Source organism: Dermacentor variabilis, chromosome 6 (assembly GCF_050947875.1).
Source record: "Dermacentor variabilis isolate Ectoservices chromosome 6, ASM5094787v1, whole genome shotgun sequence".
Classification (NCBI taxonomy): domain Eukaryota; kingdom Metazoa; phylum Arthropoda; class Arachnida; order Ixodida; family Ixodidae; genus Dermacentor; species Dermacentor variabilis.
Window position 1 is genome coordinate 102,780,670 of NC_134573.1, and position 14,070 is coordinate 102,794,739.

At 47.6% G+C, this 14,070-nt stretch overlaps 1 protein-coding gene across 1 annotated transcript in view; it reads right to left on the bottom strand.

Moving 5' to 3' along the window:
* Positions 1–11,201, bottom strand: part of LOC142584977 (disintegrin and metalloproteinase domain-containing protein 10 homolog) — a 35,771-nt gene extending 24,570 nt beyond the window's left edge. Inside the window, exons 1-4 of the mRNA XM_075695377.1 lie at positions 11,026–11,201; positions 6,921–7,073; positions 3,565–3,757; positions 1,218–1,402 (exon numbers count right to left, since the gene is read on the bottom strand). Coding sequence (XP_075551492.1) covers positions 1,218–1,402; positions 3,565–3,757; positions 6,921–7,073 — 531 coding nt within the window. The 5' untranslated portion in view covers positions 11,026–11,201. The remainder of the gene's footprint in view (positions 1–1,217; positions 1,403–3,564; positions 3,758–6,920; positions 7,074–11,025) is intronic.
* Positions 11,202–14,070: the final 2,869 nt, after the last annotated feature.

Consider the following 14,070-nt stretch of genomic DNA (forward strand, 5'->3'; position numbering starts at 1 on the left):
TATCACTGATGCACGAGTCGGTGCGGCCGCAGCCGCACTGAAGGCTTTAGTTGACGGCACGCAACAGGGACGAGAAGGTGTGAATGGCGCTGCGCGTTCTGAGAGAAGCGCCCCTTCCGAGGACCAAGCTCATTACTCTCTGTCGAATAGAAGCGCAGCTTGAAATAGAAAACAATGGCCTATGCGGCGTGCCTGCAACTCACGGCGATATGTTCCATTACATGTAGCTTGCAGCCGACACCAGGATTACTGATGCTTGCTTCAGTGGTTTCTGATATATCGCATGATCCCTACCTGCGATTTTCGTGACATGTAGAGAAGCCCTTGTAAACAATCCATACGCGAAGAAGCCACGCTTTCCTTATTGCGAGTTTTGACCAGGTCACATTAAGAGAGGATATAATGAGTGATTTCTTGCGCATGGGGAATTCCGGCATAATTTGTATAAAAAATACCTTGAAGTTCTTAGTGTCGGCTGGAAACAGCATTTATAGCGCAGACACTAAGCGGAACACAGTAGACATCGTGTAACATTTGCTTTAGCGTGGAGATTTTGGACTAATGACAGCTTTTTTGTACTTTCTTAAAGTGACATCTTTCATTCAAGGTTCACTCAGAACGCGTGCACAAACCGCCTCACACACACGCACACGCACAAACACACATATACACAAACACACACGCACGCCGCACACATACACGAAAAAAACAAAGAAATACCAAGAATGCGCCCTAAAACATACAAATTTACTACAATTACGTAAACTGATCACTTTAATTGATCTTACTTTACTTAGCTGTCGTCGTGTGCACTATGCCTGAAATACTTCCGCGAAGCCCTATCGTGTGGCAGGAAACAGCAGCAGCCAGTGAAGGTAAAGCGCAATTCAACTTCAACACGCATATGGGACAGCACAACCAACACGCTGCTGTGCCCGAACACAATAGGTGCCGTGAACAAAAATCCGTACCTTTCACGACGCCCCGTCGGCGACGCTATGCGTAGACAGCGCGCGTCGACTCGGCGCACAGTGTTAGCCGATCGTGCGTACAGTTTGGCGAGTCATTGCGATCGCTGTGAAGAGCCACAGGACTGTTTCCGATCAGAACTAGAGTGTAATGGGACAGTGGTTCCCATGGCAGCATACCACGCGCTGCGCCGTAGAGGCGCAATATGTATTGTCTTACTGTCTTAGTGCCAGGGTGCGGTCACGTACCTGCGCGCCGAAGTTGTGTCCCAGTTCGTGGGCGAAGGTGACCTCGGAGACCCGGTGGGGGACGCGCACGTTCTTGTTGACGAAGGTGACGACGCCCGTGTTCAAGCTTACCCGGCCCGAGTAGTCCGAGGTCAACTGCAGCGCCACGTCCGACTGGAACTTCTCGCACAGGCCACCCGCGTTTCCTGCCAACCATAGAAGCACCGTATGAGTGTTGACCGTCATGCCACGAAGACAGTGTACAAGGGCGGCTAATTGCTTAGTTTTGCCCTTTCGGCCACTTTCGCGGTGGTCGGTGGTTGGCGATCGAACTTTTTTACGGCCGATACAAAGGCGCTGATGCGCCCAGCGTGCGTACTCTCGAGCAATCGTGCGTACGTACTCTCGAGCGTGCGTGCGTACTCTCGAGCGTGCGTACTCTCGAGCAATCGAGTTGCGGGCCGGGCTCTTCGCCGAACGCCAGTTATAGCTGCTTTCAAACGTACTATACGTGCTTCAGCGCGAGAGCTTTGTGGCGAAGCTGTGTTGGAGCGCTGGGGAACGATAGCCATTTTCATCTGCCACCTCTTCCCTCTGAAGCGGCTGCGGGAGAAGGCTCTGGTAGTGGGAGAGGAGTATGGCACTCGTCTACCACGCCGGTGCCGCTGGAGACAACGCGCATATGGCCAATCGGCCTGTACGTATACTACACCTATATACTGCACCTATACAATTACAGATGCCATTGTTAACGGCCCTGCTATTTACGAATTACGCTATGAAGCACCAAACGTACCTAGACATCTTCACTGCAGCAATTACACTCCTTCCAGTGCATCTTTCCTGTATGAAGGCAAATAGGTTTCTAGAAGCCTTCAGCTATTCACTTAAGTTTAGAATAATTGTAAATGGTTTCTGAACACTTTTTTGTTTCGCCGAAGTCTCAGCGGGCATAAGAATGGGTGTTGGGTGGTACGGGGCGCCATCCTTTGTGAAAATATGGATTTTCATCTCTTTTCGCAATGCACTGTGATATAATTTGTCGTCAGACCGCAAATTTCAGCAGCAATTTATAAAAGGCTTCAACACCCGTATGGAAACCCGCATGACTTCGAGCACTGTCGGAAGCTAAGGCAGACATTCTAAACATGACCAGACGAGCATTAATTGCAGATCAACCATAAAGCCGTCGCCCAAGCACAACCTGAATGGTATAGCCAACAAGGAGACTGTTGATGCACTAATTACAGAAGACAGGTCAGCAACAATAAACGAAAGGGCGAGTATACTTGAGATAGGGCACAATGCATTTAAGATGATGACTGAAAGCTTAGGTGACCGGAAATAATAATAATAAAATAAAATGTTCCAGTTTCGCCTGAAAGGCGCAGCATCGATTGTTATAGTAAGTTATTACACATCCTACGAAGACAGGATAGAGTAGATTTATCGGCCTTATAAACTTGTAAACATTCGCTTACTATCAAAATTAAGAAGCATGGTGTCACGCGTGCACAAGCAAACATAAGCACATCTCACTCGACGACCGCGAACCCTCATTGTCAAAACGCTGATGCGAGGAAGAGCAGCAGCAGCAGCAGCCGGTGAATTGTCCTTCGTGCTGCCTCTCGCTTCAACTCGAACTAAGCGGCAAGAACACAGCGCAACAGTACGCCACTGTCCGGAACGGTGTTCTGTCGCAGATGTATAGTCAAGCTTCCTAATCGGTGGGCTAAAATTTATGCACTGAAATATGCATGTTAAAAAATGAACAAAAGTCTGAAAAATAAAATGACAAAATTTCACTTTCAGTAAAGCCGCATAATCGTTTCTGAAGATCTGCTGCTCCTTACTTTCAGTACGACCTTCGTAGCATTCATATGGGAATGGATGCCCAAGTGATTAGAAATAAGGTAGTAAGCCATAACTAAAAGTAGTAGCTTAGGTAGTTCTAGTTAAATACTACCAGCAGCAGTAAAATTCACTATTGCTCGTTAATGAACCCAACAAATCAAACTCTTTGTTGTTTTGTTTTCTTATTGTTGTGCCTATCTTGTCCCACAGTCTTCCGTTGTTTGTATTAGCGGGTCAAAAGCAAACCAAAAAGCAAATAATGATCGGCGCTGCAAAAACTCTCCCAACTTCTTACATTTCTGATTGATTAGCTTCCGAAAAATCGCAGAGAGCTTCGACAACAACGGCAGTTCGCTACAGGCAACTCGCAGAAGGACGCACATCTCCGTAGCCACAGTACAGTTTCGTCACCAGCGGTATGCTATATTATAGGTAATGCATACGGTACATATAATACTCGCACGGTAATGTAAATCCCGTCCATATAATATCGCGCAAGTGCCACGAGACATACCGCTGAGCTCCGCAACGTACGCCAGACCCAGCGTGCCACCCGGGAAGTCGCGGTACGTCCACAGGTAGGAGACGCAGAAATTGTTGTGGTTTGTCTTGGATAGCTCGACAAGCGTGTGCGTTGCGTCCAGTGTGTCGGCGCAGTAAGGATTTGACCGGCGCACCGAGCCCTCGCACGCGCTGGAGTCGTTGATCTGCGGCGAGGGAGCAGCAAACCAGAAACGACGTTCAGTCCGAGAACAGCCGTGATCTCCTCATGCGCTACAGTGCTCGCTGGCCTGCGAACCACGCGATTCAGTTCACCTAGGGAGAGTCAGACGTCGTTGTGTAATTTTCACAACAAATCACAATACGAGAGTTTTGGGACGGCGATCCGCGGCCGCGTGTGTTGGCGTGGTGAGTCTTCCTCGCTCAACAACCGGAGAGGGCCCCCGACGCGAAGACGTGCAATGCGCGCCGTAGGAAAGGGAAGTGCTGGAGTGGTAAGGGGCACCGAGACGTGAGATAAAGGCGAATACGCTAAACGTTAAGGGTCAAAGCGTGATGGCTCGGCACGCTTGGAGTCGTCATCCTCTCGGCGCTGCTTCTTTTAGCCTGTCCATTAACTATGTTTACTAAATACTAAATAGAAAGACACTAAATAGAAAGACGCGCGCACCGCCACCGGTGGCGCCATCTTGTGACTCTGACGTCCGCTACGGCACATAGAATTTTAATTGTAAAGTTGATGATCTCCATATATGCTGGTGTAAAGGCGTCCACCACACCTATCATTAGCGAACAGTGCATTTTGTTTTGTCTATTCCGTCTCTGCGCAAACAATGACGTAACCCTAAAACGTTTCCGAGGCGTCGTAGTAAAAAAAAAAAAAAAGCCACTAAAGATGGTTGAACGCGCAGCTTTCCCCTAATGCAAACTGAATCAGAGTTAAAGTCGAAAGCCAACGACTACGTTACGAACCCAAGAAATGCTGAGCGACCCGATGCTATGCATACGTGATTTGATTGCTTGTTTAGGATTGTATTTCTTGAACGTTGAAGTTGAATGAAGACACATTTCGTTAAGTTGCATAGACTTTATTTTAGATCATGTAGTCGTTGATTACACGCAGACGCACTTTCACGGACGACTATACTCTTGCACAGTATTGCCTTGTGATCGCTGTGGTAGACGGTCAGAGGCTCTGCCATCGTAACGTCACACAGCCTGCTTGCAAACGTTAGATCAATGCAGGAACGTGTTGCGTCGTGGGTCTCTGTAGCGTCTTCAGTTTGAACGAGTAGCGATCTAGCATGAAACTCTCGATCCACTTGACGTTCTTTCGCCACAGCAATGTTGAAGTCACCGCACACAAGGTTCGGCGCGCTATGTGGCTTTAAAGTCTTCATCGTTTCTGGCAGGAACCTTTCCTTGCCACAACGAAACCTGTTCGGTCTGATGTACACGCTGACGATCACAAGACCAGTAGGCATCTCGACTGCATAAGCGTCTCCCACGTTGCTTCTGCATGCCGTTGCCGATACACGGGAACGGTTTTAAGGGCACGATCGCACTCGCTCTTACGTTCGCGAACGGCAGCTTCCTCTTTTGCCCAGCGCTGCGCCCACGGTCGACCCATGGGGACGGCCGGGAATACATTGCGTGACGCGCGTAATTCAATACAGGTATATACCGTTCGTCTGGATATCGTGGCGTTCGACCACCTTTCTTTAAGGTAGGGGCTTTGATTTATTTTTTCCAGATTCCAAGACGTGTTCATGCGCACTAGCTGTCTCCGATAAGCAGGGAAGTTCAGTGAATCGCGACAGGGGTGGTGTCAAGCCTAGAAGGCGCAACTTGCGCTTCCAGTGAAGTTTGGTACTCTTGCTGAGCTCGTCGCTTCGGGCCGTTATCAGGAAGGGACGGGCCCACCAGTCGACGCCGGCACGGTACTGCGAATGTAACTTGCAGTGTTCTACGCAGATGTGTAAGCTGGCTTTCCTGCAGTGCATTTTAGGCGCTCACGGACGAATCAGTGAGACTATAGAAAGCTTCGATTTAAAAAGGGTCACAACATGGCACTACCAGCGCTGCTTCCGTCAATGTCTCCAACCTTCCAGAACTTTAAACTGTATTGCATTAACGTGATAGCGTTAAGAGCCCCGTGTTGCAGAAAGTGTGGCGTCGGCTTCCGGTGTCTGGCGACGACCGCTTTGTGAACGAAAAATTAATCTGAACCACGCATACCTTACCAAGCAGGCTCTCCGTGTAGCGCAGAGGCGTTACTGAACTAATTGAATTTTTCAATGTAATATGCCTCAGAAAATGGCAAAGTACAATTTATGCAGAAACTACATGCATGGTAGCATCGGATTGTAATTTGAATATACGAGAAAACATAATTCTATTACGCAGAGACGCAAACACAAACCACTTTTTAAACGCTTCTACCATTCATAGAGTGGCGCGCCCTGTTCCTTGCAACACCACACAGATGGCGCTCGCTTCCGCACATCCGCGACCAACGCAAGAGGCCGCGTTTCTACCAGAAAGCTCGCTTTGGTACATAGCGTTCGCCGCCAGCGTTTTATCCGGTAAACATGACGGTTACATAAGCTGCAGTTGCCGGGAAGCGTGAGAAGCAGTCAGCGATCTTTGAATGCTATCATGTTCCACTCTTAAAGGTGAAGCTTAAGCGACCTCCAAATTTTTAAAGTATAAGCTAAAGAGGGCTTTTGCTTGTCTGCCAACGCACTTACGTTTGCGGAATACCAAGTTACCGTATAGCAACAACGCTGGTAGCGACATCTTGCTACACCGAGTTCAACTAGAGATCACGCAAAGCTATCACCGCAGTGACCGGCCACATTCTTTACCGCAAGAGCGTTAAGTGTCTTGCGTCGCAGAAACTCCTGCATCGGTGTCGGCGCCGGCGTTGGCATCGACACCCTCTAGGTAAGCTTGCGTTGATAAGTGGAAAGCCTCAAACCATGAATTGCAATTGTGGTCTGTTATTTGATACGAGTTCTGAAGCTTTCTTCCTTATTTATTTTTGACAAACCATCGTACGATGCTGTCACGATTGCTGTTTTCCGCATCTACGATTTTATGGAATTCTAGTAATATGAACGTGAGCTAGTACGTTTAAGGTATAGGTTGCAACTCTAATTGCGCAATCACCAATGTTTGAGAAACGTAAAGGTTCACTGTTCAGTGGCCACCTTGGACAGAAGGAGCAAGAACGGAAAAATAGACTTTCTGCCCTTACCAGTGAGACTTCGCTGGTCGTGTGTGATTTTATTTTTTTGCGGTCGGTGAATAGGTACTTTTATCGGCAAAACAGAATTTGGCAGTGCCGACGGCGCGCACTGAAAGTACCTGCAAACGCTGGACGACAAACGAGATGTCTGTGATGCCGTTGAAGTTTGTGTTCCCGAAGATTTCCGTGGCGGAGGCGACATGCGTGTGCACCAGACTCGTGATATCCGCGTGAATCTTGGCCGCGTCGCCGTACATGTCCGATGACACCATCTGAAAGAGGGAAGAAACCGTAGAACTCTGTAGAAGTGCAGGGATCCTGTGGCGAAGAACACGGCGGTCTCGCCTCGAAGTTCGAGTTTCCATCGCCACCGCAGAAGAGGCCAGAGCACACATTAAAAGGGTGCTGACGTATAACATCCGTATGTGTCATCTTTTTCTTCCGCATAATTATCAATCGCAGTCGCCGGGGAATCACAGCGTGGATTCTGATTTGCCCCAGAACGGGATAAATAAGAATATCATACTATCATGCAACCATGCAGTTATACATGCGCGTGTTATTCACTTTGCGGCTTCATGGTTTCACAGCAATGGCATATTGAATTTAGCCATTGGTCACGAGGTATTACAAACCAGCGAGTTTGTCGAGTTGCGGTATCGGGCCGCGGTATGCCACCCATAGCCGAGTGTGTATCGACTCACTCTTCCTGCATGAGCCCCAAGCCGGTTAATCTCTTCGGTATTGAAAGTGGCTTGAATCAAACCGAAAAGCACGAGCAAAAAAAAAAAAAAAAGAAACCCAAGTTGTTGCAGTGCAGCAACTATTTTGTCCTGTTAGGCTCTGATTTTTCCAATATGTGTCCATTGGGAGGCGAGAGGGGGACAAGACTGTCAAACAACGAGAAGCTTCGCCTACGTCGACTGTCCTCGTCAGTTAAGAAGGACTAGCTGTTTGGCTATTTCGTCTTGCATAGGTGACGACGGGAATTAGCGCAACGCCCGCTGTGGTGGCTTAGTGGCTATATTGTGTTGCGCTGCTAAGCACGAGGTCGCGGGATCAAATTCCGGCCGCAGCGGCCGTATTTCGATGGGGGTTCGGATGGGGACATTTAATGGGGATACGGGCAAGAACGGCCGTGTCTTAAGTGTTTCCGGGTGGTCAAAATTAAGCCGGAGTCCCTCATTACTGCGCCCCTGATAATAAGATCGGTGTTTTCTCACGTATAAAAACCCGAATTTATCTTGAATTTTAATATTAACGCATCCAAAGACGAACCGTACAGCCAAAACACACAGGCAGGTCAGGCGAAGACAAGCGCTGGAAGTTGCGCTTTTCTTCGTATCCCCTTCCTGTGTGTGCTTGTCTTTCGTTGCGCTTATTACCCAAGTTAGTCATCTTCAATTAAATCCTGCATATATATTTCTCTTCAGCCCCATTGGGTGCTCATTTGCATACGGAGTACAAACATGGGTGAGAGAATTCCACGTTGTTGATTCCCTAGAACGTAGAGCGTCCCCTTTCACTATTCAGCTTTTCGATCAGCTGACAGCCCATAAAACAAGGAGTGATGCTTGGAGTTTTGTGAACATACGCAAGCTAACGCGTCGTCATGTCTCTGAAAGACCATTATATTGTCACGTGGTAGTGACGTTAAAGAACACAGTAGCAATACGGTGAAAGAAAAAAAACTAGCTTTTCTTGGGCGAACCTGTGCCCACAAAACAGGCTACACTTAAAGCACAACGAGAGCGGCGAACGCAGTCGGCAATCGTCGAAAACCTGATCAGCGGGTCATGCGCGTCGACTTTTGTCGTCGAATGTTCCAGAGTAATCGCTGGGACCCGCGTGCCTTCCACAAAGTTCTACGCTGTTCGCGTCGCGCATACATGCAAGTAGATTACACAAATGTCGGCGACAACAGACAGCGGATAGAAGCATCGATAACATTCTAGAAACTTCCGATACATTTAGACGCGTCCTGCGCTGAGCGATAACATTTCGAGGACGGTAAAAGACCCGTAAAAGATAAGCGTTCACGTGTCAATATACTTCTGTTATATATAGACCAGGGCTCGTATTCCCAAAGTGCTCCTGCGCTATAATTTTTCGGAAGAGAAAATCCCAGCCAATCCTGATGCTGGACAAACCATTAGAGACGGCCAATGGCAAAGAGAACTTACGAATGATAGGCTTTGTGAATTCGGCGCAAGGTATTTTACACTTGCACACCGGTATAGAGCAAGCGCACCTCTGGTCTCAACTCCCTATCGCCAGCTGTCTCCTCACTGGCGGCAAGCAGGCGACAAGAACAGGCTTAGCGTTATCGCGGCCGTACTTTGGTTCTTTAAGTTCCCGTAGTCCCCCCGCTAGTAAGTTCTGGCGCCGAGTTCACAAAACTCTATATTCGTATGTGTTTATCGCCATTGGCTGGCCACCTTCGCTAATAATATGTCCAGCACCAGGACTGGCTGAAATTTTCCGTAACAAACAACTCTATCGCAAGACTTTTTTGTAAATATGGACCGTGGTCAGAACTTACTTTGCGCAAACTCTTTCTCGACAAAAAGAGAGTGGCACGCAATGAGGCATTACTGATAGTTCGAGTTGTGTGCCACCCAATGCAGCAGCTAAGTGTGGACCTTATTGGGCCACTGCCCACAACCCCACGGCGCCACAAGTACATCATGGTGTGCTGGACAAGTTCACAAGGTTTGTGGAGCTTTTCCCATTACGTGTGCCTACCTCCTAATTGATCATCGATAAAATGATCGATGTTCTTTACCGGCATAGCCGCAGCCATGGTGTTAGAAATAGTTCAGGTGGAGTGACGACACGTCAAAAGAAGTGCAAGTCTGGCACCGCTTTCTTTTCTTGCCGAAAGGTGCCGCCACATGTGTCGGGGCTCGCCTTGCTATGCCCAGAGGCTTGTGCGATCTGGTTCTTGAGCGTGTTTAAAGTCATCGTAGGGGCTTGCGAAGAAAGTGGGGTCGTGCTATGTTGTGCGCATAAGTTAAAGATGAATCCTGCCACCTTTCTTTAAACTCGCATACCTCAACGCTGTGTAGTACCATTTTGGACTATAATGATCTCGGAAAACAATTGGGGCTCGGTAGGCAAATTTGAAACACAAATGTCGATTTGAAAAGCGAGATAGCAGTTCCAAAAACAACTAACATATCGCAACTACATGTAAAGCATGAGAATAGCGATACAGAAAAGCCGGTATATTAGGCACATTTTATGCAAGCACAAACATTTTCACCGGCTTGAACAACTCCTTTGGTTTTTTAAAAATTTCGCGGGAGCGTCGATCGATAAGGCCAATGCCGCGTCTCGGATGATCACTGCGGATGATTCTGGTAGACGCATGTCCACGGCATGTTCTACTATCCAGCGTCATGTGCTTGGCTGTTCCCTTCATATCGACGTAGCAGCGGTGCTTAACCGCAAACAGAAATGCGCTCAGTGCTTTTGAACAAACTGCATTTGACACAGCGGTTACAACAAGTAGCTGCAAGCAACAGATGAGCAGATGAAACATATGCCGCTCACAGCTGTGGGTTTCGCGACTGCCCCATCGCACCTGCCCCCTCTCCTCCCTTTTCTTTCGTTTTGCTTATATTACAACCTCCTCTCCACTTGCCCCCTCTTCTCCGCCCCGTTCCCTTCGTTTCCGAACCCGTTCTTTCCAACCACGATGCCTAGAAATGCGAAATGACAACACTAACTTTCTCTTCAATCTCTTCTTTTACAGACAGCCGACGCCGACAGCAGCAGCACGCCACATAATCCTACTAAACCGTTAAAACTAACACACCACGGATGACGAAGCCGCCTTTGACAAAGATAGGTCCACCAATCGAAACGTCGGACAGCCTGTCTGAAGTACTTTATGTCTGTTTATACAACTTCTATCCCACGGTATGCCTCCATCTGTCGCATCCGATACTGACTTGCATAGGGGCCATAATGTACTGAATGGTACAGCTTTGCATACAACGTTCGGAACCAGGATTCGGACACCGGAGGACGCTCCGCGCGCATGTGCTTAGTCTCGCTACTTTCGCATGTGAGTTACTCGACACGGCGCTGGAACATCGGGTCGGTCGACGCTCAACTTGAGAACATTAAAAGCTTAAAGAGCTGTACAACGAGCTCGGTATCTATCTGTCTGTAACGGCACAATATGCGACAGTCGTCGAGTGTCTCGGTCTGGCCCACCTCGTAGAAGGTGTGGTCGACGCTGAGTTCGATGTTACACACGCGCTGGACGCTCGTGCCCTGGCGATGACTGGCGTCTCCCCGCGGGTCTTCATCGGCCGCTCGTCGACTGGACGACCCCCGAAATGCACCCGAATCCGCCGCCGACCTGTTGCCTAAATCGCTGGCATCAGCGGCCCGCGATGCTGGAGGAGCCGCCACTCCAGCAGCCGCCACGGAGCGTTTGGCTCGCCTCACATTGGAAGGCTATACAGGGAAGAAGTGAAGTACAATCCGTAGGTAGGATGAATCAAATGCGATGGGTCGTTTTTACATACTGGAGCGGTATGGCTAGCGCGAATTCACTTAGAAAAAAAAAAAAAAAAAACTCATACTTGCAGCCCAAAGACACGAATGGCGAAGAAGAGCCGACACAACAAGCGCCGATTTGGGTCGGTCGAAATTTTTACTGCCCGAAACTCTGGCACTCGTATACTTGCCTGAGATTTAGTGTACAAGTATATTGATCATGTTATTTGAGGAGGTTTGTAAGGTAACATTCTCGAACTTCTGGAGTAAAAACTAAAGTGCGGAAGCGCACCGAAATAGACAATATATATATATATATATATATATATATATATATATATATATATATATAAACGATACGAAAGGAGGTTAAATGGTAGCGCTGGCTAACACTCCCAGGGTTCTACTAGGAAACATAAATACCCAAGAAAGTGAATGGGGAACCGGCGCCGCGGTAGCTCAATTGGTAAAGCATCGCACACGAAATACGAAGGTTGTTGGATCGTTCCTCACCTGCGGCAAGTTGTTTTTTCATCCACTTTCACTTCCATTACTTTATCGTTTCTCTATTTCATTGATAAAGCATAAACAGTGTTGACTTCATATGGTATATATATATATATATATATATATATATATATATATATATATATATCATGCTAATCCGCAGTGGCCTATAAGTGACGCACGCTCGTTGCATGCCCTCATAAGTCATATTAGTTATTCCAACGCTGTGCGTTATTGCTTGTATTATTCGGTAGGCTTCTGTATGCTTAGAATTACGTGGACAAAACTTTCACTTGTTCTAACCTGTGCTTGTATTTACTTAATTCTTTCTACCTTTGCGCTTTCAACCGCAGTGCTCCCTGATTTGCTCTCTCATTTAAAAGCGGCATATGTAAAATCTGTATACTCGGTTAACTCCTGTTAAAGCTATCATGACACCTCGCACTAAATGCATATATCACAGTGTGTCCTATAAACAAGGAATGTCCACTGCGCAGACAGCTCTTTTCGTTTCTTTTTCGTGACACGTGGTGCCTATGCAGTGCTGTTGTGGAACAATGCCTCGTGCTTTGGTTAAACACTATACTCGATAAGCATATATTTTTTTTGCATGGTAAGGTATTTAAAAAGGTCACTAATAAGAAACGCAAACTAAGTTTAACCTGTTAAATTATTCTTTCAAAACTATACTATCGTTAATTCCACGGTAAGACCTTCTTTATTTGAAGAGAAAAGGAAGATTTCTTAAACATCGCACGGGAACTTGATGGTCAGTACACCAGTGGGACATCACATATTTCAATAATTCATTCCTTTTTTTTATGCAGGACACTCTGGGGCATAAAGATTCTAGAAACTTACCAAGTTTAGTCTTGGCCTCTTTTACAATATGTCAATATGTCCACCGTTATGTACCATAAAATGAAATAAGCTAATCCGGAGCGGACGATATCAAAATCCACGGAGTTACGGCGCACTGGTGCGGCAACTGGAACCGCCCTGTCGTCCTTCATCGTTGCGTCTTTTCTGGCTTATAAAGTCGCCTGTCACAGCAAGAGCAAACTTCTTGGCATACTGTAAAAGGTAATTTACAAAATGAGATGAATTTACCTTTCTCTTTAATGTACAGTTCGTAAGGGCTTAATGCTTTTGAATCTATACGGTAATGATGGCTTCTGCAGGCAAGCGCAAGAAAACGTGCCGCTTCATTGAATTCACGAAGTGTGACGTTCCAAAGCAACGCAGGGGTCATGAGCGACGTCATAGTGGACAGCTTCTTACCGATTTGGACCGCTTGGAGTTATTTAACTCGCACCTATACACTCGGGGCGCGAGCGTTTCCGCACACCTCTCCAATCGGAATGGGACTGCCATGGCCGGGTGTCGAACCCGCAGCCTCGTGCTTAGCAGCAGAACGCCGAAGTTACTGGATCACCTCGGCTTGTATCGCCCTTGTCCTTACACTGGCGTCCAGGTATGCGGCGGATGTCACGATTTACCCAAACAGCGAAGGCTAATCTGTAGTGCGTCAACTTCGACTAGTACGGGCTGTATAAAGGAGCAGACATTGACTTCTTTGGAAGGAAAACTGGGGCCCTATCCCGCAAAGCTATTCCAGTATGTTTTTATTCCAACATCGAGACGCCAAATTTACGTAATCACCGACGCAAGCACCAGGTGGTAACTCGCGGCGTTGTTTGATATGCCCAATGAAACCCGCTCCTCGTTTATAGGAGGTCACGTCTTTCGACTTCAAAGCGAATAGCATTGCCTACATTGAGCACATTTTCTTGTCGAATTGGCTGACAAGAGGCGAGGAGCATGCTCAAGTGGAGAGGGATCCGATGGGGCCGAGCCAGAACAGTGAAAGCAGATAACCGGCTGAAGAGGGCGGTGCAGGCGTCTGTGATTGATCCGCTTCCCCTTACTTAGCTTGCGGTGGATGGTCGAAAATCGCGACGACGTGCAACGGAACGTTAAAAATGCGGCCAGAACGAATCCTCAGCAAACAATAGTCGGCCAAGTGATGTCGCATACGTGCCGAAACGGCTCGATAACGTTGTATATAGAGCCACGGAAAGTCTTTATTATACGCAAATAAATCCATGCCACACGGCCGCTCCCAGCAGCTAGTGGCAGAGCAATCGGTGGGCAGCCATCCTCGATTCATTTTGTAACGGGGTACCTCCGGCTATTAAGGTTTGTTCGGCATATTAATACATCATTAACACATACGCGTCACTTTGACGC